This window comes from Ictidomys tridecemlineatus, chromosome 8, assembly GCF_052094955.1.
Source record: "Ictidomys tridecemlineatus isolate mIctTri1 chromosome 8, mIctTri1.hap1, whole genome shotgun sequence".
Classification (NCBI taxonomy): Eukaryota; Metazoa; Chordata; class Mammalia; order Rodentia; family Sciuridae; genus Ictidomys; species Ictidomys tridecemlineatus.
This window is the reverse complement of record NC_135484.1, coordinates 7,220,455-7,244,384: the sequence shown is the minus strand read 5'-3', so window position 1 is coordinate 7,244,384 and position 23,930 is coordinate 7,220,455. Positions and strand designations below refer to the sequence as shown.

At 49.3% G+C, this 23,930-nt stretch overlaps 1 protein-coding gene and 1 long non-coding RNA gene across 2 annotated transcripts in view; both read left to right on the top strand.

Moving 5' to 3' along the window:
• Positions 1 to 3,353: 3,353 nt before the first annotated feature.
• Slc22a3 (solute carrier family 22 member 3) overlaps positions 3,354 to 23,930 on the top strand; it is an 81,804-nt gene continuing 61,227 nt past the window's right edge. Inside the window, exon 1 of the mRNA XM_005321468.4 lies at positions 3,354 to 3,873. Within this exon, the coding sequence (XP_005321525.3) occupies positions 3,442 to 3,873 (432 nt within the window). The 5' untranslated portion in view covers positions 3,354 to 3,441. The remainder of the gene's footprint in view (positions 3,874 to 23,930) is intronic.
• On the top strand, positions 13,343 to 22,607 carry LOC144365963 (uncharacterized). Its single transcript, XR_013424703.1, has 2 exons — positions 13,343 to 13,762; positions 19,693 to 22,607. It is a non-coding gene; the product is annotated as an uncharacterized LOC144365963 (long non-coding RNA).

The window sequence follows — 23,930 nt, the reverse complement described above, 5'->3', positions numbered from 1 at the left end:
GTAAACTCAGCACTAATGACACCCGAGCAGGAGAGGTCCAGGGCTCTGGAGTCCCACCATGCACTGGGAGCTGAGCCCCCAGCGTTTGCTACCCATGGCCTAAGCCCACTTCCCTTCCTAAAGGAAGGGCCCGGTGGCTCCTGAGGAGGGGTAGGAGGAGAGATGGGGGCAGGAAGGCAGAATCTGAAGGGGTAGGAAGGGGTTTCAGTCAGCGTTTTTTTTTGCCACTGTGACCAAAAGACCTGACAAAAGGAGGAAAAGTTGATTTGGAGACTCATGGTTTCTGGGGTCTCAGTCCGTAGAAGGCAGCTCTGTTCCTTGGGTCTTGAGACGAGGCTGAGCATCTTGACAGAACAGTGTGGTGGAGGAACGTGGCCCAGAAACGGCACCAAGAAGCCGAAAGCTCCACTCAACAAGGACAAAACATACACCCAAAGGCAGGCCCCCAGTGACCCCCACCCCAGCCACACCCTACCTGCCCCATTACCACTCAGTACTTCCCTCTTAGTGGATCAACACTCTCCTAACCAGTCGTTTGACCTGAAGCCTTCTTGTATTGTCTCACACTTGAGCTTTTAGGGGACACCTAATATCCAAACCACAACAGAAGGAGATTCCAACTGCCTCTGGGATGTGTTAGTACTTTGTAACAGTACCCCTAAAACAGACATCATCAGGTGACCTTTGCTAGCTCTGGGCTGGTTGGATTTGTTGTTGCTCTTTTTAAAACAGGTGTCTCACACAGAATTTATGTTTCAAGGGTTGTTGTGGTTTACATTAAAAATGAGAAAGCATTATCCGATGTTATAGAAGAGGGAACTAGCCAATGGCACTGGGCAGTGAGGGGGAGCGGGGATTTGAATCCAGTGGGCCTGGCTCAACATTTGCGCTCCCAGCAAACACACACACAGGACCCTTTGTCCACCTGGTCAGATTGCTTCATTTTAAAATATCCTGGCCACTATAATACAAAGAAAAAGAGGAGAATTATCTGAGTAGTTCTGCTGCATTCAGGGTATTTTTGAACCTCATCCTAGAGCTTCAAATGAGCACTGTGCTCTTTGGGAGTGCAGTGCAAGAGTAGTTGGTAACAGGGTGGTTAGGGAAGGCTTCTGAGACCGGGTGCTGACATCAGAAGCACTTCTTGCTGGACAGTGAGCAGGGAGGGATAGGAGGATGAAATTACCAGAAGAGGGAACTTCATGTACACAGGTCTAGAGTTAGGAAAATTCAAGAAGGATTAGTTCTGTTTGGCTGTCTACGAGAGGAGAATTTGGTGAGGGACATTGGTTAGGACTGTGAAAGAGGGAATGGGATTGACGATTTTAATTTGGAAAATAAGGTGAGCACCTTCAAGTTGCACAGTAGAAACAGGATCCTGAGAGCAGGTGGGAGCCCTGAGGGGAGCCCAGGGCAGCCCCCCTAGCTGGGAGAAACTAGGGGCTGAGGAGAGATGGTGGATATGCATGAAAGAAAGGACATGCATGAGTGTCCCCTCTAGTCCCAAACAATGACGAGCAGCCACTTCAGTGCACCAGGCACTGTTGGAGGTGGTGGGAGTTCAGAAGTGAACCAAATGGAACGCTCTCTTCCCTTATGGAATATGAGTGATAGTAGACACACACAGGTGAGATAAACAAGGTGGATGAGTAAAACTGTCTGATAAACAAATGAATAAAAAACATCTAGATGTCAGATGGTGGGGAAAGGTTCGGAGATGAGACGTTGGAGGGGATGGACTCTGACCACCCCATGTCAGAGTAAAGACCCGGGCCTTGGGGTGTTGGGATGATACTGACATCCTGAGTCTGGGGCCAGGAAGACCTGTTTATACCAAAAGGAAGCCAGGAGGAGCAGGATTGGGAGAACAGGTTGAGTCAGAGGTGCAGTAGGCAGTTAAGACAGATTCTGGAGCATAAGGCTCACAGACCCAGAAGTCACTGCTGAGTAAGTTTCAGCTTCTGAGGTCAGAGAGAGCAAGATATAAAGTATTAGTGTGCAGGTACAGTGTGACCCGCACCACCAGGTGTTTTATCCCGCAGTTATCTATAGTCCTCGAGCCAGCCCCACAACACTGAGGTTAACTTGGCAGCAAAGAATAACAGTAGTTAAGAGCTAAGGCTTAGGAAGTGCACAGTGTGTGGTGCTCTCCTGGCATTTTACACCTTTTCATCTATTCAGCCCTCACACAGCCCTATGAGGGAGGGAGGTGTTTAGCCTCATTTGACAGACAGGACAACTGGGGCTGGCCAATTAAATTGTCCAAGGTAACAAGCTGGTGAGGGGATGAGGGCCCCGGGAAGGGAGATACAGGAGTCTGCATTCTTTCCACTTCTGGGGCCCTTGAAAAAGAGCAAGTTTAAAGGTAGGATTCTGGAGGATACCTTTGGGAGGGGCTGTGTCCTAAAGAGGATCTGGGGAACCCTCAGAACAGGCACAGAAAGGCAGGAGGTTGGGGCACGCAAGTGCGCCGCCCGTGGTACCCAATGGTCCCCCTAGCCAAAGCTGGTGGCCCCAGCTGTCCCAGTGAAGACCTTGCAGCCTGGGCTAAAGCAGAGAGTGGTCCAGGCTCTTCGAAATCTCTTGTGAGCAATACAAAAGCTGAAAACACGGATTCAAATCAACCGAACAACTTCCTTCCCCGAGTACTCAGGCTGACAGTAGGTGGGAAGGCCCGGGTCAAGGAAACCTGCAGGGGCCTGGCCTTGAGATGGTCCCTCTCACCCTAACCTCAGGGCTCTGAGCAAGTCTCTTAACCCTCGGGGTTGCCCAGCTGCCCTGTTGAATATATCGGGCAATCTCTGAGATGTCGCCAAAATCTAATCCTGCGCGGAGTGGAGGGCCTGGGCAGCACTCTTGTCGAAAACTGGCGGCCCGGCCGAGGGGCGCAGAGCGGCCTCTGACGCACAGATGGGAAAATTGCAGGGGGTCCCCCAGGGTCCCGGGCCCTTGTCCCCTGGGGTTGCTCTCGGGATTTAGGAGAGACCCAGCCGAGTAGCCTGGAACTTTCCTCTTCTGGAGCCTGAATCAGGGCGGATGGCAGAGCAGGCTGCTGGCAGGGGACCGAATGGAGCTCCGCGCCAGGCCTGAGGCTGTGCCGGTCACTCGCAGTCCCGGGCCGGGTCCTGGGTCCCTGGCCGCGGTGGCTCGCAGCCAGGGTTCGCCTCCCGGGTCCCGCCGAGCTCCCACCCGGACCCCACGCGCCCGCGGCAGCACCTCCTGGGACCAGGGACTGCGGAGGGCGCCCGCGGCGGGGAGGCGGGGCCGCGGGGAGCAGGAGGAGCGGCGGCCGCGGGCGCGGCGCCAAGGCGTGAGGCGGGTGGCGCGGGGGAGGCGGGCGGGGTAAAGAGCGGCCGCCAGCGGGGCCCGCGGGTCACTCCGAGGCCCGGCGGCGGGCGGCAGGACACGCTCGCAGGGTCGCGCGGCGGCGGCAGGCGCACCATGCCCTCCTTCGACGAGGCGCTGCTGCGGGCCGGCGAGTTCGGGCGCTTCCAGCGGCGCGTGTTCCTGCTGCTGTGCCTGACCGGCGTCACCTTCGCCTTCCTGTTCGTCGGCGTGGTCTTCCTAGGCAGCCAGCCCGACCACTACTGGTGCCGCGGGCCGAGCGCCGCGGCGCTGGCCGAGCGCTGCGGCTGGAGCCCGGAGGAGGAGTGGAACCGCACGGCGCCCGCCCTCCGCGGCCCCGCGCCCTCCGAGCGCCGCGGCGACGGCAGCTGCCAGCGCTACCTCCTGGAGGCGGCCAACGCCAGCGCCGCCGCGGGGGCGCTCAGCTGCGCAGACCCGCTCGCCGCCTTCCCCAACCGCTCCGCGCCCCTCGTGCCGTGCCGCGGCGGCTGGCGCTACGCCCAGGCCCACTCCACCATCATCAGCGAGGTAAGGGCGCGTCCGCGGCGACAGAGCGGGGACCTAGAGTCTCTGCGGGACGCGCCTGTCGCCCCAGGGAAGCCGGCGGGAGAGACGACGCTCCGGGTTCCCGCGACTCGGCAGGTGTGAAAGCTGGCCAGGAGGGATGGGTTGGCTACCTTGGGGCACCAACACGTGCCTCCCACACGTGGAAGTGCTGCGTGGCCAGGCCAGGAAAAGCTTTTCCCCCGCCAGCGAGTGACGGAGAGATGCTTGGTTTCAGGTGTGAAAGGAAACGCTCCTGGAAGCGATCACAGAGCTTCCCACACACCTGCGCGGCAAACAAAGCGCAGCGCGTCCGACGTGCGCACGGTGTTGGGGTTGACGCAGGATTGGAGATTATGGGTCTCCTCGTGGCAGGGAACTTCTGTCTCTGGGGCAAGTGACCTTGCCAGGTCTGGATGGGCTCTTGGTCTCCAGGGAGCAAAGGAGAGGGGAAATGTTTGAAGGCAGCACAACTTTTCCCAGTGGCCCAAATGATTATTTGAAATGCAAACGGACAGAGGTCAAGGCTCTCCAGGGAGAATGGCTTTGGTAAAATTGCTTTGGGGCAAAGAGCGACATCTGAGAGAAGTTGGGAGAGCTGAAATATTGGACCAAAGTTTACGGTCTTTTCCTGCTGAAGAGAGTAGGACGGGCTGCAGGCCTTACAAAGTGGGCTCCCTTTCACCCGAAGTGGCTGCTGGATTGGGGGAAGGGGGTTAGTCCCCCTGCATGGATGGGTGTGTGTACATGCAGCACCTTTGGAGGTCGGGTCTCCCCGTTTCTGCCCCCTGCTGGGCTGGCAGTGTGGTTTATGGGTTGGCATTTAGTAATACCCCCAGAAACTGCCTCAATTGAGCCCAACTCACGGGGATAAGCCATTTATTGGATATTGACTACTTAACTTTTACAAAATGGATGTGTTAGGTAAATGGAGAAAAAATAGTCTTGATCTCAGTTTTGTTATAAACATTTTTAAAGCACCTACTTAGATAGTGGGGAAACACTGAATGGGGAGGTAGGACCAGCCCTATGAATGCTTTTTGGTTGGTGATCTCATGTATCTGGAGTTGGGATACAGATGCTTGAGGTTCTACTTGTTCTAGAAGGCCACTGTGGGCACTTTAGCATACTGACTGGTCCTATGAGAAGTGCCCATGACACCCAGCTGGGGTGTGTGGGGTGTGTGTGTGTGTGTGTGTGTGTGTGTGTGTGTGTGTTTGGGGTCCTTTCATTTCTACTTAATCCCTGGGTGGGCTGAGGACTGCTGTGTAAGCCGTGGTGGTCTCCTTGTTAGGAACTTCACAGTGACATGGATAGAGAGAGGCCTTGGTGAGCGGGTGCTATCGCTTGTGCTTCTCCAGGGCTGCACCCTGTGGGTGGCTGCTTCGCTGCACTCAGCAGGGCTGGTTATGCTTGCTTCCCAAGACAACCAGAGGAGCCTGGTTCCCAAAGACATTTAAAAATGAAGAGCAAAATGAGCCCTAAAAAGCAAAATGCACACACCCTTGAGTGAGATAATCCTTGCATATCAAAGAAGTGAGAGATAAAAATCTGTACATTAATGCTCTGACAGGTACTTCAGAAATATTATATGGTTGCAGGTTACTAGCATTCCCGGTTATTTCAAGGTGGTCTTATGAAGGTCAGGGGCTCCTAAACATGGCATGGAATGGTGGAAAGTCAGGAGACAGGTCACGGCATGGTCTCTAGCTAAACTGTGCGGCTCAGGTTAAGTCACATAACCTCTTTGGGTTTAGCTTTCTCATTTGCAAAAGTAGGCAATCCTACCAATGGCATCATTGTCATCAGCAGCTTACCACTCAGTGTGCTCAGAACAATGATGAAACATTTTCCAGGATATTCAGAATGCACCTCTTAAAGCCACAGACAAGTTTTTGAAATATAATGCAGAAATTTATTTCTTAAATCCAAAATAGTTTTGTGTTCTTTTGGCTTGTTTGTCTTTCATGTTTTGACTCTTCATGTATTCAGGAAGTTCAGCCATCCAAAATAACTCAGTCTCTCTTGGGGTCCTGTGTGGCTAATATTTTGCTGCCTTTGTTCTTGAATATGAACCAATTCATTTTTTTTTTTTGTTCTTTCAAATTCTGTCAGGGTGATGAAAGGCATGCCAATTCTATCCTCAGCTAACATTTTGAACCCCAAGAATTTTCATAGATCTGAGTCTAAGACAGGAATCATGCAAAGGGGGGGGGGTTATTGAGAGAGTTTAGCAAGTAGATGGGCTCCATATGGCTATAGTACGTAATCCTTGCTGCATTGTGGGGGAGATGTCATTGTCCTTACTTTATAGGAGGGAGATCTGAGGCCAGAGATGTTAGAGGACCTGCTAGGGTCCCATAGAGTTTATGTAGCCAAACTGGATTAGAATCCAGTCTTGATGGGAAATGGTGCTCCTTCCCCCTTGTGGCACCTAAGTTGTTCAGATAAGTCCGTGAAACATGACACTTGGCAACTTGGTTGCACTTTTGTTTTTGGTTCCTAGCCGGCCCTCTGGCCAGCATGACATTTTGTTTCCTTTGGTGTTTCTGGGAACCACAGTTAGCCAGGCTGGCCACTGAGGGGCTGCTTCTCTTGGAGGGAATGGTTCTCTCCTCTTTGAGCAAATGTTGCAAAATGAACACTCAGATCTCATCCACTCTCTTCCCAGCTTGCAACTGGAAATACCTCCAAGGAGCTAAGTCCAGAGTCAGTGTCAAGTGCAGGGTGGTTTCAAGCCAACGCCCCACTTGTGTCAAGGGAAGGCAGTCAATTTCTCACCTCCCTCCAACTTCCCCAGTGTAGACTTTCTCATATCTGTGTCTCAGCTTTATCTGGTTGTCAGACACCGCACAACTAAACATGGTACAAAGCAGACAAGCAAGTAAGAGCCCTTACCCGCCAAATGTCGCACTCCACTGCCCAGGGTGGGGTCTTTAAGGTTGATGTGAAGTGCCAGGGTCCAGCCCCAGCCAGGGGTCCTGAAGGATGAGTGGTGTCGGTGAAAGAAGAAGAGACAGGACAACAGGTTGCAAGTTACGAGCAGCCTCCAGAAGGATCTGCTGCCCCTAGAGGGGCCTTTATTTTTATACCTTTTTTTTTTTTTTTTTTTTGCAGGTATTTTTGCAGGTAGTTAATGGATAGTCTCAAAGCCTGAAACTTCTTTGATTTACATAATTTTCAAGAGTTACAATCTTTTCTGACATACATTGATTACCTAAGATATTGAGTACATTGTTTAAAATATTTTCCTGTAACCTTTGCCAATCATGATGAAGCTTTTACATTTTCACCTCAATCACTAGGTGCTAGGCTACACAACTAGACCACATGCCTCCTGACCTATATTCACTTTTAACTTTAAAGCACACCTATAATTATTTCATTAACCTTTAACTTTAAAACATACCTATGATTATTGGTAAGCTTTCTTCTAATCTAAAGCCAGTAAAACACACTTAAAATAGTGAAAGCCTACTACTTAAAAGCCTACTACTCTGAAGTGCCTCTAAAATATATCTATATTAATCTTACATTATTCTATTTTTAATTTCCAATGTAATTTCCTTTTTTATATGATCTGTTTAATTGCCTTCTTAAAGAGTTTCTTTGATCCTTGGTCAAAGTACACCATTTCTTTTTCTTTTTTTTTTTTTTTTTTTAAGTACACCAATTCTTATGTCTTTGTAATCTTTAACCACAGGGCAGGCTCTACACCTCAACTGATTTGCCATTAATATTAACTATACAACTAAAGATATGAAAAATTGTGCTTTCTTTATGTAATAAGAATTATAACGAATTTTACTGTTATATATAAATTTAAAAAATATTAACTATGTGTTTCCCATTCCCATCATAAATTCCTGTGTAAGGCAAAGGAGAGTCTGTTAGTGGGGAGAATGTATGTTGCACAGGTTGTGGCTTTAGAACGGGGGGCTTAGTGTAAATTGTTAAGCTTTTCTTAGGAACCTTGATTTGCAATCTTTTTTTGCATGAATTTCTTGAGGAATAACACTATTGTTTGTGTCCTGAGAGATTGTGAAATGCACCTTGGGGCATGTCTTAATTCTGGAAATTTTCCTGCAATCTCAGGCAACATGTACTTTTATTATGGATTGACATCTGCCCTATTATCCATATCACGAGTATCATAAACAAAACACTTAACATTCCCGAAGAAGGTTCCGTTTCCAGATGGTGCCGCCCTGCGGTAGCATCCCCCAAGCCCTGCAGTAGCATCCCCCATGCTGTGACCCCTGTCAGACAGCAGGTGCAGGGACACCTTCACCAGTGAGGATTTTGAGGATTTTAAAATATGCCATGGATGGAAGAAAATAAAACAAAACTAAGAACCTCTCGAGTCTACCACAGGCTTCAGAGCACCTTTAAAAACAGACTGATAATTACTTTTCCTTTCAAGATCATTTTTCCTCCAGAACAAGAAGGAGGTGAACTTGAGGCTGGTGCTGTCTGTTGAAGAGAGTGCTGCTGGCTGCTCTCAGGGGCCCTCGGCGTCCTTCCTGGGTCTCTTGCTGTGCTTCCTGCACACCTGCCCCAGGACACAGGCCAACCAGGTGGGGCATCCCAGGTCATCAGCGCCAGCCCCGCTATCTTCCCGAGGATGTGTCAGGCCTGGAGTCACACTGGGGCAGATGCACGTCTGGATTGGAGTCTGTGGCTTGCTGTGGGCATTTCAGAAAGTATGGACCTTTGTGTTGTCTTCATTTCTAATATCCTCTGTGCCGTCTCTCTTTTTTGCGGAATTAATCTCGACCTCAGAGAGTTTGTGACATTATTGCTTTGGACCCCGAGTGGGGCACTGTTTGTTCTCTGCTTCATCATCTCTCCCCTTTCTTATTGGTCTCCTTATTGGGGTTCTTCGTGGTGTACTTTTGAACTTGAATGCTGAGCTCAGTTACTTCCCATCTTTCTCTTTTCCTAGTGTAAATATTTAAAGCTACAAATCTGCTTCAGTGAACTTCTTTGGCTGCATCTCCACAAGTTTTGAAATGTGAATTTTGTGATTCCATTCTGTTAGATTTTTATCATTATTCTTTGGCCTAGGATTTATTTGGAGGCTTATTATTAAACTTCAAATGTATGCTGATGCTTCTATCTTTTTATTGTTGCCTTCTTATTTAACTGCAGTGGGGCAGAGAATGCAGTGTGTATGATACGGATTCTTTGAATTTTATTGAATTAATTTTATGGTCTTGTAAGAGTCACTTTGATAAGTGTTCCACACATGCTAGCAAAGAATGCATGGTCTTTAGCTATTGGTGGCTATAGAGTTTTACAGATGTTCAATATTCGAAGCTTATTAGTTTATCCTATTAAATTATTTTAATTAAATTTTATGTACTTGGTCTATCAATAATTAAAGAAGAACATTGAAATTTGTCATTATTTTGGTCAGTTTGTAAGTTTCTCCTTATATTTCCAGATTTCAAAATTCATATACCAGAGGCAACTTTACTGAATGCATATGCACACCAATTTTTAATTTTTTAAAAAATCATCACAGTGAATTGAACTTTTTATGATAGTATAGGACCCTATGTAAAATCCATGATGCATTTTATCTGATATTAATATAGCCACTTTAGCTCCAGCTTTATCCATGACTTTCAAACTTCCCATGTTTTAATAGTTTTGTGTGATTCTTATAAAAATATATATAACTTGATTTTGCTTTTATCTAATGTGCTCAGTCTCCTTGTACTTGTCTGCTCTCTGTCACTGTGACAAAATACCTGAGATGGTCAATTTATAAGGAGGAAAGTTTTATTTTGGCTCATGGTTTCAGAGGTTGAGGTCTCTTGGCCCCTCACTTTGGGCCTGTGGTAAGGCAGCAGTCTGGCCGACGCCTGTTCACCTCGTGGCGGAGACAAGAGGTGGTGGCTCGGTTGCAATCTCTCCTTTGAGGAGAAGCCCCAGTACCCAGCTTCCTCAATGTTCCCCTGCCTCCTGATAGCACCCCAGTTTGATGGTCAAGCCTTGGGGGAACTTTAAGATCCAACCCCTAACAATCCTTTAATGCACTAGTCTCTTGAAATCTGCTGTATAATTGATAGATCTGGGTTGTTATGCCATAGATCACTTTCTTTATCTTGTCCTGTCTGTATTTTTCTTAAACAAGTCCTTTGTTTTTTATGTTCTATTTTACTTCTTCCTTTATTTTTATGAAATTTAGGTCCTTTATTTCCTCTTTGTGTGTGTGTGTGTGTGTGTGTGTGTGTGTGTGTGTGTGTGTGTGATTACTCTTGAAAATTTCACTAAGCTTCCTTAATAGAGCCTAAATTTAATGTTGTGGCTTCCTCCTAGACAATTTAAGGTCTTCAACTCTTTAATTCATCACGTATGAGCAGCCCGTGTTCTCGGTCCGAGGTGTGTTAGTAACTGATGGTTCTGTGTGGCTCCCTGTGCTTGCTGGGCATTCCAAATGGCATCTTATCTCTCCCCTTCCTTCTGAACTAAAACTTTTAAGTGTTTCTTTATGTTTATCTGGAGGTGATCGATGTTTTGGATTTTTTTGTCTATATGAAACTGTGTTTCTCCCATCCTTATTCTTGAAAGTTAATTTTTTAAAAAATATTGTTTTTTAGTTTTGATAGACCCTTATTTATTTGCTTATTTATATGTGGTGCTGGGAATTGAACCCAGTGCCTCATATGTACGAGGAAATGCTCTACCTCTGAGCTACAACTCCAGCCCCGATAGATAATTCTCAGTGGTCAGTTATTTTCCCTCAGGTTGGATCTGCTAGGAAGCTCCCATTTTGCTTTGGAGAGGTCTGTAGTCCACCTGACTGTCCTTCTGTTGTAGGTGATCCGCTTTTCTTTGGGGCTGTGTCTAAGTGGGTGTTTGTTTGTTATCCATCTTGATGTACATTGTCTCTATAAATATCTGGCACAGGTAGGCCGTGGATGAGATTTGTGAGTGAATGAATGCTTCATTCTCTATGACTGTGAACTTGGTTCTCTAATCAGTCCTGGGAGATTCTCAGCTCTTATCTCTTCAGTGTTGCCTTTTCCATACTCTGGTTTTCCCTTCTCAGATGCTGATTAGACCCAAGTTGACTTTTTTTTTTTCCCCTTCACCACTTTCTCTCATATTTCCCATTTCTGAATCTGTATTGTGGTCTAATTTTTTTTTAAATCTACCTTCCAGATAACTTTCCATCAGTATCAAACATGCTGTTAAATCCATCCATTGAACTTTTAATTTTAATATTTTTTATTGAAGTTATATTTGATATTTTTCCAATACGCCTGGTTGTCTGTTGGTCTCTTCTTTCTTGTTCAGTTTCGTGTTTCTCTTTTCAGTTTCTTCAAGTACTTTACACTTGCTACCTCTCTATTTTGCATCTGGTAAATGCCTGACATCTTGGTGTTTCAACCTGTTGTCATCTACTGTGTGTTTGGTGCGTGTTGATGGGAAGCCTGGCTCCCTCCAGAGAGGATCAGCACTGTCACTTTGGGAACTGGAGCACCCTCCACCAGCCTGGAGTCCTTTCCCCTTCCCGACCACCTGGCTGAGTCTAGAGCGGTGAAGCTGTTGTCTGTTTTCCCTGGAGGTGAGCGGTTTTCCTCACTTCCTGAAACACCAGCCACTCAACAAGGACATTTTATTGTGAGTCTTGTTTTCAGCATGAGTCCCTAAAAATAACTATCACTTTTTTGTTGATGACAAGTGTTTTAATAATTTAGTAATTTTTTTTTTAATGAAGGAAAAGCAGGACTCTAGTGAACGAAGTCACTCAGTAGCAGTCTGCTGCCTGGCCTGGGTAGCAGAGAGGCCGAACAGACCCACCTGGCCATGTTTTTGGATCCCAGAACCACAAGGAAAGTGTGTGCAATAGAATCTTTGAGAACAGGCAGGCAGCTTCTGCGTCTCTCTGGCGGCTGATGTTTTGAGTACCAACACGTATTCAGCCTTTGCCGTAGGCTACCACAGGGCTGGGCTGGGGTGCTCCCAAGAATGAGATTCATCCTGGGAGGGAGAACAGCCCTGAGACAATGGCGTGATGTGATGAGCGGGTGGAACTGAAGGGTGACTGGGGCAGAATGCACACTGACCTTGACCTCAGCCTCAGAGGTCAGGGAGGGGTCAGACAAAAGTATGAGGAAAGGGGTGCCAGGTCCCCTTCTTCTGCAGCTGAAATTTGATGACCCTGACCTAGCATAACAAAGCACTAATAAACTTGCCCTAAATATAAAAATAAAAAATCTGTTGGATACTGATTTGCCCTTGAAGGGAGGATAACCATACTCTTCCTCTGGGACACACAGCTGGGTCACATTTTCTAGTTTTCCTGGCAGCTTGTGGGGCCTTATGTGTAAGTTCTGGTCACTGATGTTGGGGGAAGCATCATGTGACACTGCAGGGCCCAGAGCCAAAATGACCTTCCTCATTGCAGCCCACTTGCTGTTTCTCCTCCTGTACCTGACACCTGAGAACCTGATGCACTAGAGGACGAGGGAGTCCCAGGAGGGAAAAGGGTCAGTTTTTAGGCGTCTGCAGGATGGCAGTCCCTCTCCTCATCCCTCTTCCTTCTCTGCTAGTTAACCTGCGTGAGAATATGGAAATAGGAGCCAGAAACAAACTTTCTTGTGTTAAGCCACTGAGATTGATGGGGGTGTTTGTTATAGCTCTTACTGTTAGCCTAACCTGACTAACACATTTTGGTCTGTTTCCTGGTCAGACAGAGATCACAAGGCTGCAGGCACCTAATCAAAGGCAGGGAAGCTAGCACTTTGAAGACAGCCCTGCCTTGCCTGGTGCACAATCCACCCATGATCCTGGCACCGACTGTCTCCTCTCCAGGTTTTGTCCCCACGCGCCTCCTGTCTTCCCTAGGCCCCTGCACATGTCTTCTTCTTTTCTCATTTAACCTTTGTTTGTGTAGCCATTCCACTTTTACCCTAAAATATAGCTTAGAGTTTCCTGGTTCAGAAAAGCCTCCCCTACCCCAAACCTACCCGGGGCTGGGCTTGGTTTCCTTCGTCTGCCTAACCAACAGCCTCACTGCCTGCTGTGGTGTGAGTGGCCACCACCCTCAGCATTCCCGGAGTGTCCAGGGGCAGATGCTTTGTCCCCAGTGCCTAACACAGAATTTAGTACATATTTGTAAAATTCGTGAGAGAACAAGAAAGGGGCTCATTCGTCAACCAATCCCCCTTCAGCCGACCTTGAAGCTGACGTCGCAGGCTGACAAAAGCCCCTTCCCCGTCTGTGCCTTCTTCACAATTCAGGGCAGGGTCCCCAGGCTCCCTCCCCAGTCCGGGGAGGTGTCGACAAGCCATGGGGCCCCAGGGCCCTGCAGCACCCGCCCCCACAGGCCTCTGGCAGGAGGGAGAACACATCTCCACCCACGGGGCTCTGTCTTCACGTGGGTTCTGTCGCCTGCAGGAGCCTAATTTGGGGGCGGTGACGTGGGACGTGACGGAAGCAGGAAGGAGAGACTGCTGGCTCCTCGGGGCCGTCATTTTTATGTGCTGACGTCCATTGTGCAGGAAAGCCTTCTCTCAGCTGTCCTGGCTCTGCGCGGCGCCAGTGTCGTCAGCCGCCACTTCAGGGGCAGCTGGGCACAGGCACTGGCCCGGCGGGCAGCGAGGGGCATGGGGGGCCTGGCACCCACAGTTCCAGGCTCAGCCTCGCGCCCTCAAGGCTGTGGAGACAGAGCAGATGCAGCCTGGCTTTCAGGGAAAATAAAGCCTTTCCCTCCTCCTCCTCCTTCTTCTTTTTTCCGTCTTAAGCCATAACCAAGACAGGAGCGTGTTTCTGGTGAGGAAAATGCAAAGCTCGTTGGCATTCTTGACGTAGCTTTGGAGGACACCAGGGGCCCGTGAGCCTGTGGATGATGGCCCAGGTGGGTGACAGGTAGACCAGCTCTTCCAGGGTGCTGCGCTCCTGCTTTCTTCTGTGTTTGATAAAACGGTAGAACTGAGGGGCTGGTTCTTGTGTGACCATTACCCTAAGGGCTGGAGTGAGTGTGGTCTGTTTTAATTCCTGTTTTAAACTGTGAGGCTGTTTTAGTGCTGGGTGGCGTGGGCCCAGCACAGCGCCCCCTCCCAAAGTGCAAGAGCAGCTCTGTGCCGGAAGAACTCTCCTGGGGCGTTGGGGATGCAGGGAGGGAGCAGGGTGACTGCTGCCCAGTGGTCCTCAACCCTCCGACGTTAGTCTTTGGCTCAGGGGTGGCGCTGATGCTGTGGTGGGGAGAAAGCAGCTCAGGGATCCAGACACCCTGTCACATGTCCCTGGCATCTCTTCACTTCTCTGAGTAAAGCCGTTGATTATCAACTGACCTGAGGTTCCCACTCTATCCCTGAACAGCTGAGTCACTCTTCAGGTCCCTGTTCCTGACCTGAACTCAGGGTCACTATGTCTAGAGGGGGACGATGTCTTGGGATGAAACTCACTTAAATCATGGAGGAATTGGTTTCCTGAAGTCAGACTGTCCTCCTGGTGGGCATGCGGTGTTGCAGGTGATGTCACAGGAGGAGACGGCAATGGAAGGTGCTGTCCCCTGGAGCAGGTGTACCCTCTGTCTGGGTCCTAATGCTTGTGGGGTCAGGGGACCTGCCATGGACCATGTATACAGTTTGCAACTCCTGGATGGAGCAAGGTGTGCACCGGCCTGGACTTTAGAGACATGGGTGCTAATTCTGCTGCCGGACCCGATCTTGTGAGACAGGTGACCTCTCTTGTAGGATTGTTATCGGGCAGAGGAGATGGCTTTTCCTGTGGCAGTGACCACTGGGACCAGGCAGTTGAGAAAGGTGAGGCAGAGCGTCACGAGCCCACCCACACCCGTAGACTTCTGCCACAATTGTCTGCTCATTAACACTCAAACATTGGGTTTCATTTTTAACTTACGTGGTACACTTGAGTGCCTTTAATTCTGATGAGACTGCCATCTGGGGATGGAGTCTATAACTCTTTTTGTGGGTTTTGTTGCTATTTTATGTTGTATTTATAGTAAATCCTAAAAAATCAGTGTGGGACACTGTTTTCTCATTTCTTAGAAATAGTTCGGAGATGAATTTTGGGAACCTCAAACAGCGTGAGAACTTAGATGTCCTCCTCCCAAGGACATTCGCTGTCCCCATTCGGTAGACAGCCATCCAGCCAGCACCCTCTCCCTACCCACAGGGCTGCAGAATTTTAGGTTTATCGTGGCTTCATAATGCAGAACAAGTAGTTTCACACATGGCCTACAATGAGCGTCACGTAGGGTGGACGCAGGTGCCCTCCAGCAGCACCGTGCTCTGTGACAGTGCCTGTCACATCTGCCTGCCTAGCATGGAGGCTGGCTTGGAGGAGCAGTGGTGTTTCTATGAAGTCCATCAGCACAAAGGCGTCCAGAATGAGACTCCCAAGTAAGGTCTTGTAAGTCAGGTGTGCCCGAGCCTTGGGAGGGGACAGAAGAAAAGATGGAATGACTCAGGACAAGAGGAGCAGTGGGACAGGCGGAGCTTCAGAAGTCCTTTGGCTCCACGTTTCTGAAACTAGAGCCAGATGCCCAGGTACCAGGGAGGCTAAGGGCTCTGAGGGCCGCACTGTGAGGCACTGTGGGGTCCTGCCTCTGTGATGAGCCCCCGGCAGCCCCCCCCCCCCCGGCCGACTGCTTGACAGTGTCACAGTGTCTCCGATGCAACTCCCATTTGTTGCTCAGCCCCATGTGCGCACAGGATGACTCTGATTTCACGGTACTTCTGCCAACTGGAAGCGCTGGGCAGATGAAAGACGACATGTGTGTCCAGCCCCGTGGGGAGGGATGCTGTAAGCTGATGCCCCTGAGCCACAGACAGGCGCGGGCGCCAGCAGTTCCCGCTCTGAAGTGTGATGGGGGCACGTTATGGGGAGAGGGGCAGAATCGGGCACATTCAATGCTGGTTTCTCAAAGCCATGCTCTGCAGACACCTGTGGAGAAACGAGACCCCTCAGGTTGTCCCCAAGTGAGTTTCCAAAGCAAACACAGGGAAGCCAGGAAGATAGTTAAGGCTATTAAGTATTCAGTGTAAAGGAGAAAAAAGGAGCTAATTTAAATCCACTCAACATTGATGTGGCAAAGTCAAATAAAGAAATACGAGTTTCTGGACTGATCCATGAAGGTTTTTGATCTTTCTGTGTGTTGTTTCTCAGTAACTTGGTAATTGTATGACCAGTTTCTCTTTTGTCCACCACCCAACATGGGAGGATTGTTATGATTTCCTATCCAGTCTATGTGCACACGGGGCTTATCAGAAGAATTTTGCTTTTAAGCCCAGTCTAGTTCAATACGTTACAAAAGCAAATCTAATTGTCTTCGAATTAGATTGATCATAATTTATTGTTGCAAAGTTTTGCAAAGAGATGATCAAATTTTAGACCTGAGCTGGCTTAGCGTAGCCCATCACGGAAGCACATAGTGGTTGAGAATGGCCGCTTACTGAGGCCTGTGAGACAGGGTGGCAAGATGGCAACGTAAGCACATGGCGGGGTCCACTCTGAGCTGGTAGAAACTGGAGCTTAGGGTAAGACCAAGGAAAGCCGCAGCATAGAAAGTCAGAGCTGCGTGTTTGGGTGGCTTCCCAAGCCTCTGTTTATTCAGTGTGTCAGGGAACTATTAATCCGTCCACTGTGCTGTGGGGGCTACGTGAGAAATGTACGTAAACCTGGAAGCGTGCGGAAGCCTTGGCACACACCAGTTCCCTCCTCTCACCGTCTGTCTCTAAATCTGGCACCTGTGCTCGTCTTGCCCAGTCTGCTGTGCAGGTGTGGACCTGGCCTTGCTCAGAGCCCCACGCTGTGTTCTGATGGCAGACACAGCAGAGGGACTCGGGCGCAGCACCTTGGACTTTCCTAAAATGGGAGAAATCCCAAGGCTGGTGAGAGCTGAGCTGAGCGGGCCCTGAAGCCTGGGTTGAGGGCTGCATGCTTGGGCAGGAGGCCTGGCAGCATGGTGGATGCTTTTGCTCCCAGTAGATGGGGAGTGAAAGTCAGCTCCACGTGCCACAGCCACTGTTGTCCAGGTGAGAGCCGCTGCTGGGATGAGCAGTGGCCTCACTGTCCTAGCAGGTGACAAGCTCTCTGAGGACAATCTCTGCTGCTGGCATTCCACCCCATCCCACCCTGCAAAACCACAGACCCTTGCAAACTAGATGCTTGGCCCTTAATGGTCCCCAAGGCCCCTCTGATGCTGTCACTCCCAGCAGCAGCCTGCCCCGTGCTGCCTGGACTGAGCAAGGAGCCTGGGCTGCACTTTAAGTCCATCATGGCCTTAGTCTAGCTCATGCTCGGGTGCGTTGGCTGCCTCTGCCCAGCTGGAGGGGCCTGCTGGACATGCCCTGGGAAGGAGTTGACCAGGAGTGCAGATCCTCAACCAGCTGCCTTCACCCTGCTGGGACCCCAGGAGCCCAGGCACGAAGGCTCTGTGAGTGGCGAGCACCTGGCCACCAAGTGCAATACAGATGTCGGCAACGTGAGCAGGCTGCCACCTGTCACCCTGAAGGACTCCTGGGGCCTGCATGTGCCTTCGGGAGTTGGATTCAGCCTCAACCCCAGGTCTGCCTTACCTCAGCTGTGACACATCCCAGGAGAGCACCCTGCGGGAAAGGGACACAGAAGAACCCAAGAGAAGGTGGCAGAACAAAGCCCCTCCCTCTGACCCGTCCACAGCCATGCCTCCTGGAGCGGGGCGGGCTGTCTCCTGGAGAGGAGTCAATCAGCTGCCCCAGCCCAACAGCGCTGCTTGGTCCTTGGACCTTCCTTAACCCTCTTCTCCTCTGCTCCCTTGACTTTGCTTTCTTCAACCTCATGTGCACATGCAGGTGCCCTGCTTGTCTGATCCGGAGAACGATTCCCACCCTCCGATCTCTTCTTCTCCTCATGCCCTCATGGCGGCTTCCATTCATTAGGCACTTACCCTAGGCACTGGGCACTCCACGATCTCATTTGATCTTGACCATGGTCCTAGGATAAGTAAATATCACTGCCCTTCTTGCCTGGGTAAGAAAGAGAAATCCAGAACACATAGGAGTTATGCCACTTGTTTGAGGTCCCAGGACCTCCAAGGGACCAGACCAAGATTCCGTGGAGGGTCGCTCTTTCCCGTGCTCTGACTCCATGGCTTGGGTTGGCCTGTGCTTGGATTGTCTTCAGCTTCTCCACTATGTCACAGGCCCCTTCAAGGCAAGAATGGGGACTGGCTCACCTTTGATCACCCCTCAATGCCTCTTACTCTGTAGATGGTGCCATTTGTTGTCAGATCATTGGGGTCACTTAGAGGTGGCTTTGGACTTCTCACCAGGGGTACTTAGTGAGGGGTTTGGTGAGCAGCATTGCCGGCACTGGTGTGTCCGGTGGCCCTCGCAGGGGACTCGAGGCAGGGAGAGCTCCCAGGAGGACAGAGCAAGGTATGTCCAGTGGCTCTGCGATCCGGTGCAGAGTGGCCAGCCTTATGGCAGCTCAGGCCCTGGACCTAGCCAGGTGTCAACTTGCTTGAGCTGGGTGATGCTGTGAGGGTCATTGTGCCCTGTGGCTCAGAGGCGTACACACAACTCTGCCCACATGACCTTCTCCCCTGGTCCTGGGCCCTAAGTTATCAGCAGCCTCTCACTATTTTAAATGCTTTTCCACAGGCACCAGAAAATTTCCAGTAAATTCAGACACCTGAAGGTAGCCCAAAGGTGCCATGGTTAAAAGGAACTGATCTGGCTCATGCCTATGTCCCGGTTGGATCAACAAGACAAATGTACCTTATAGTTTGGGGGCAGTTGCGCTGGCTCTGTAGGCACTCAGAATGTCATACTGCAGTTGGCTCTTCCTGCTCTCAGAATCTGGCCTCAAACCCAACCCTCGGTCTATGGCATGAAGGCAGTGCGGTGATCACAAATGTGCAGATTCAGGTGATGATTCAGGTAGATGCTGTACCTTGAACAGTCACTCAAAGTTAATGAGTGTAGAAAAAATACTGCCCCATGCAGTGTTTTTAACCTTAGCATTAATAATACACACTTCCTGCCTCGAAACTCATTTTCTTCCTTTAAGTAGCAGAAAACATAAAAAGATGAGTTTAATCATCAGTGAGACTAAATTTTAAATTGGGGAAAGAGAGCTTACGCTGTTTAGCAAAAAACATGTCTCAGCCTCTGGGCTTTCCAGCCAGAAGAGAACTGAGCTTAACAAACGCACCACACTACGCAGACCCTCCTACGAGGCACCGAGGCTGCAGTTAGACCCAGCCTTGCCCACCTGACAGATCCCAGTGCCAGGAATGAACAATGGAAACCTGGAGGCAGGGCTGAGACGGCTGTTGAACAGGCTTTCACTAGGGAAGGTGCGGACATATCCAGACAGTCTGCTCCTGAACACATGGGGCACAGTCAACATCCATGTTTTATTACTGTGAAGGTGTCCTGGGAAGAACTATAGCAATGCGTGGAAACAGAGTCCAAGAAATATTAATCCCGGCTCCCCTTCTGATCTCGCATTAGTTCAGCATGGCCTTTAACTCTTCATCTTGTCACAGCTATTAGAAGATAGCAAACACATATTTCATATACTTTTCAAGTATTTATAATTAGAATATTCTTTCCAATTCCTGTTTAATGGCATGCCATGCAATTAGTTATTGTCCTTACTCCTAAACTTCTTAGACATTTCACTTCATGATTTTTTTTTTAGCTGTGTAATCTGTCAAGGTGTAATATGTGTGTGTGTGTGTGTGTGTATAAATTATTTGAAATTTTTAGTGACTGTGTATTGTATTGACTGCCTTTACCATTTTCTCCGTCTCTCTGTAACCTCTTTCCTTAGGAAAATAAACAACACTGAACAAGCCCCAGCGATCCAGCATGAGCCAGATCGGAGTACCCTGCCTAAACCCCACTCTCTCAGTTTCCCTTTCTAAAAACCGTTGGAATTATTGCTAATATATGATTCCTGCATTGAATTTGTTAACTGGTCCCCCACAATGTAGTCTTTTAACCTCATCTACCATTGGCCTAGTGACAAAACAGGGTGAACTTGGAGCTGGAGTTCAGGTTCCTATTTATCACGAGTTAATAAAAGAAGAAAGAAGCTAATACAGTTATTGTAATATCTGTGGGTAGAAGAATAAAGAACTCTAAATGGGCAAGTCACTCTAAAGATGGTGCATGGAATAAAGACAAGGGCTTGTTTGACCAGAAATGAGGATAAACTAACAAGCCAAAGTGGTAAAGATAGCGTGGACTGCAGCCAGGACAGCCCTTGAACCAACAGGATGGATAAACCCTGGGCAACGTATACCACCAAGGAGGCCCCACAGCCCTGGGAAAGAGACGGAGTTTTTAGTAAGTGGTGCTGTAAAAAACAATGACTCTTAGACAACCCACATTCAGAGGTGGAGTCAAGGTAGACTCAGGACTTTGATGTCAAAGTAAATAAACGGTAAAGTGAATGAAGGGAAATACAGGGACCTGTGACAAGGTCAGGGAAAGACCTCAGAAAGAAACTTCCTAAAGTCTCAATGATAAGCCCCAAATTGATTCCTATGGCAAGCTCGCTTCTGGTTAATGACATTGTGATGTTGACTGATTGATGACAGAGAGTAGTGGTGCAGCAGAGCCCAGCACCCCAGCCCCATTATGGAGATGGTACCCACGCACAGCCAGGGCTGCAGTGACCTCACTGCCTGCCGGGCACCGATCCAGACACTTGACGTGGGCCAAGTCCTCACGAGGTGCGTGCTGGCGTTCTCATTTTGTAGTGGAGGGAAGAGATACAGACAGATGACATAACTCGCCCAAAACCTGGGACCCAGAATTTCTCCAGAAGAATTGGAAAGCAACCTGTGATCTCTGAACAACAGCGGTTCCTTGCCATCTCAGGAATATACGTGGAACTTCTGTCAATAAGAGAAAGAGAGTGAGCCTTGAGCATAGATAGAGCGTGCAGATGATTCCCCGAGAGGAAACCCAACAGACCACTGAACATATGAAAAGAAGCTGTGTGTGTGTGTGGGGGGGGGCTTGTTCAGTTTCTGTTAAACTGCAGTAGACGGGGACAGTCATTCAAAGGAAACCTGTGGTACAGATTTGCCCCTCATAGACAAGATCCATGCGAGGTGAACTAACCTTACAGATTTCATTGTCTCCTGAGAGCTGGCCTGCACCTCCCCAGGAGCTGCTTCCCTGTGGGCATCACAGGCTACAGGACAGAGATGCAGAGCAGACAGGAGCCCCCAGACACACGGCAGGTCCTGGCCACTGTGCATACACAGAAGGCCTTTCCTGAATGTGGCACACAAAGATGTCTCTGTTCCCATCTGAAATGCTCAGTGTCAATTTAATAATTCAATCCTCAAAGTTAGTGGTTGCATCCCCCAAATTCTCTTGGGGTAACCCTCATTTTTAATGACACTTTTGTGTGTTTCTTATAGTTTCAGGCATGGCTTCTGTCTTCAGAGAGCACACCATCTTCCTGATTAGGAAGATAAAAATCCCCTCCTGGGGACGAGGTCCTCCAAGTCCCTGAGGAGGCATGTGCACCTGATCCTTGGCCTCTCCTAGGGCAACCAGCTGTCCTGGCTTGCCTGGAATTGAGGGCATTCCCTGGGACCTGGAATTGACCATGTTAAAACCAAGATGAACAAGGGATGGTTGGACACTCCGACCACTCCACTAGTAGAAAAAATGTCTGGCGAAGTGTATAATTCTGACCCAAGTGAACAACTCAGGTGTGTAAAGGGGGGAATGGGGTTAAATCTGGTGTGACATTTGATTTACTTATTGGAGAAATGATGACATTTACATGTAAAATAACAATGTAGAAATGTTGTTGATATCATACTAAGTTCCAAAAAGCCTGGACATAAGTTTATGCAGATGCGTGATTTCAGCCGTATTTTACAGCGTTACTTGGAAGATTGGTTTTGGAAGATGAGGCTGCCCATGCAGGGCCCTAAAGAGGCAGCCTCTCCTTGCTGCTGCTTACGCTTTTCTCAACTAATGAAGACTCACCTTTCCAAAGGCAGAACTGAAGGAGGCGTGAAGTAGCCTGACATTAGCCGAGGCATGGACCACACGCAGCTTAGTGACAGAAACCCAGTCAGATTCAACTCTGGGATTTCTGAGCAACAATGGCAGGTTTGGAGGTGAAAGCATACAACAAAGAAGAAGCACCAAGTCCCTTCTCAGCAGGCCGAGAGCTAGAGGGACTGAGAAGCTGAAGCTAGTAAGAAAAATGCTGCGGATGGTCTCTTAAAGCACGTACCCACTCGCTCCCACGAGAGCACAGATTCTCAGCCAAGAGCAGGCTCTGCAGAAAATCCAGCGCAGGAAGAATCACGTCTCTGGCCACTGAGGACCCTGACTTGGAAACTGTTACAGATGGTGAGAGGCCCCCATTGTTCAAAGCAGGATGGAAAAGTGAACCAGGCTGCTGTGGTTTGGATGTGGTTTGAGTCATCCCCGGGGTTCATGTGTCTGATCCTCACTGTGAGGTCCTCTGAGGGTGGGAACTTAGTCTGTCCATTCTGCGTAGAGGTGATAGGTGGTTGGGAGTCCCGGGGATCAATCTGGTGTGATTCTGCCAGACCAGCAGATGACACGCTCAAACGCGCTCTGTCTCCTACCCCGAGATGCCTTGTGTCACCCAGGGCCTTTGTTAGCAAGAAGGCCACTACCAGGCGCGGCCCTTGAACAACCAAAACTGTGAGCTAAATAAACCTCTTTTCTTTGTAAAAGGAATCCAGGCTCCAGCTACTCCTTCGGTAATGAAAGGTGGATAGAGCACAGACTGAAACTGGGGAAGAAACTACAGTTGCCTCCCTCAGTACAAAGACTTAAAAAGGCCATGGCTTCATTAGCAGGAATTTAGATTTTAACCGACCTGCAGTGTTTAATAGCTACAGTGTGTTTCCATGTCATGCCCATAGCATTGTTCTTTACCGTACCTGCTTTATTTGTTTATTTGTTTTCAGTGCCCAGGATGGAACAGGGCCCTTATGCAAAGCATGTGCTGCCACTGAGCAGCCCTCCTGCCCCAAGTCCTTTAACATTGTCTTATATCAGTGATTCTTTTTTACTACGTAGCAAGATAAATGTATTGGATTCATAAACCAGTAACATAATGATCTGGATGAGATTACATACTATGTGGGGTTATTCGGGTTATTGAAACTTCCAGTCACAAAATGCAATAGCTAAGTATGCTTCAGGAGTTTTAAATGTATTATTTTTAGCATCAAATCAGCTTTACGAGGAAAGTTGTTGTCATTTTTTCCTATTTTTCCAAAGAATGGAATTGAGGCTGGGGGCAGCTTTGTGCCTGCCGTGGGATAGGACAGCATGGGCCTGCTTTCCCTCAAGTCCACCTGACTGCAAACCGCCCTCCTGTCCCTGCCCACCTGCCTTGAGAGCAGCACACTCAGTGGCCTAGTGGGCTTGTGACCTGGCTGGCTTGTGACTTTGGGGGCTTTCAGAAACAGACTCCAGCCTCACCTGGAGCTTCAGGTTCAGCAGGGGTGTAGCTGGGCCTGGGATTTGCCTCTCCAGCTGCTGCTGAGCTGCAGTCTGGTCAGGTCTGGGGCCTTACCTGGAGCACTGATGGCCCAAAGGGGCAAGCTTCAGCTGTGGTGTTTCTGTTGCCCTGGTGACTGGCTGAAACCAAGCCTGGCCCTCTCCAGAGAAAGGTCACAGGTCATGGGAAGTTCGGGTCTTCAGACTGTGGCCACCACTCTGGCTGTGGCTACCTTCTCTGCCCTAACGCTTTGCCTTCTGATCCTGCTGTGCACATTAGGGGTGATGAGAAAATGTCCTCCACCTTGTCGGTGCCCTGATCTCCCCCATATGCAGGTTTTGAATGCAACAGAACCTTCCTCTGCTCAGCAGAGGAGTCTCAGCCAGGTCCTGAGCTGTGTGTCAGGTAGCTTTGTGTCACTGTGACCAGGACGGCTGACAAGGACGACTTCGGGAGGACGAGCTGATCTGGCTCCAGTGCCAGAGGTCTTGTGTGTGGTGGGATCACTCCGTGGCTCTGGGCCCGAGGCCAGGCAGAACATCATGGCGGGA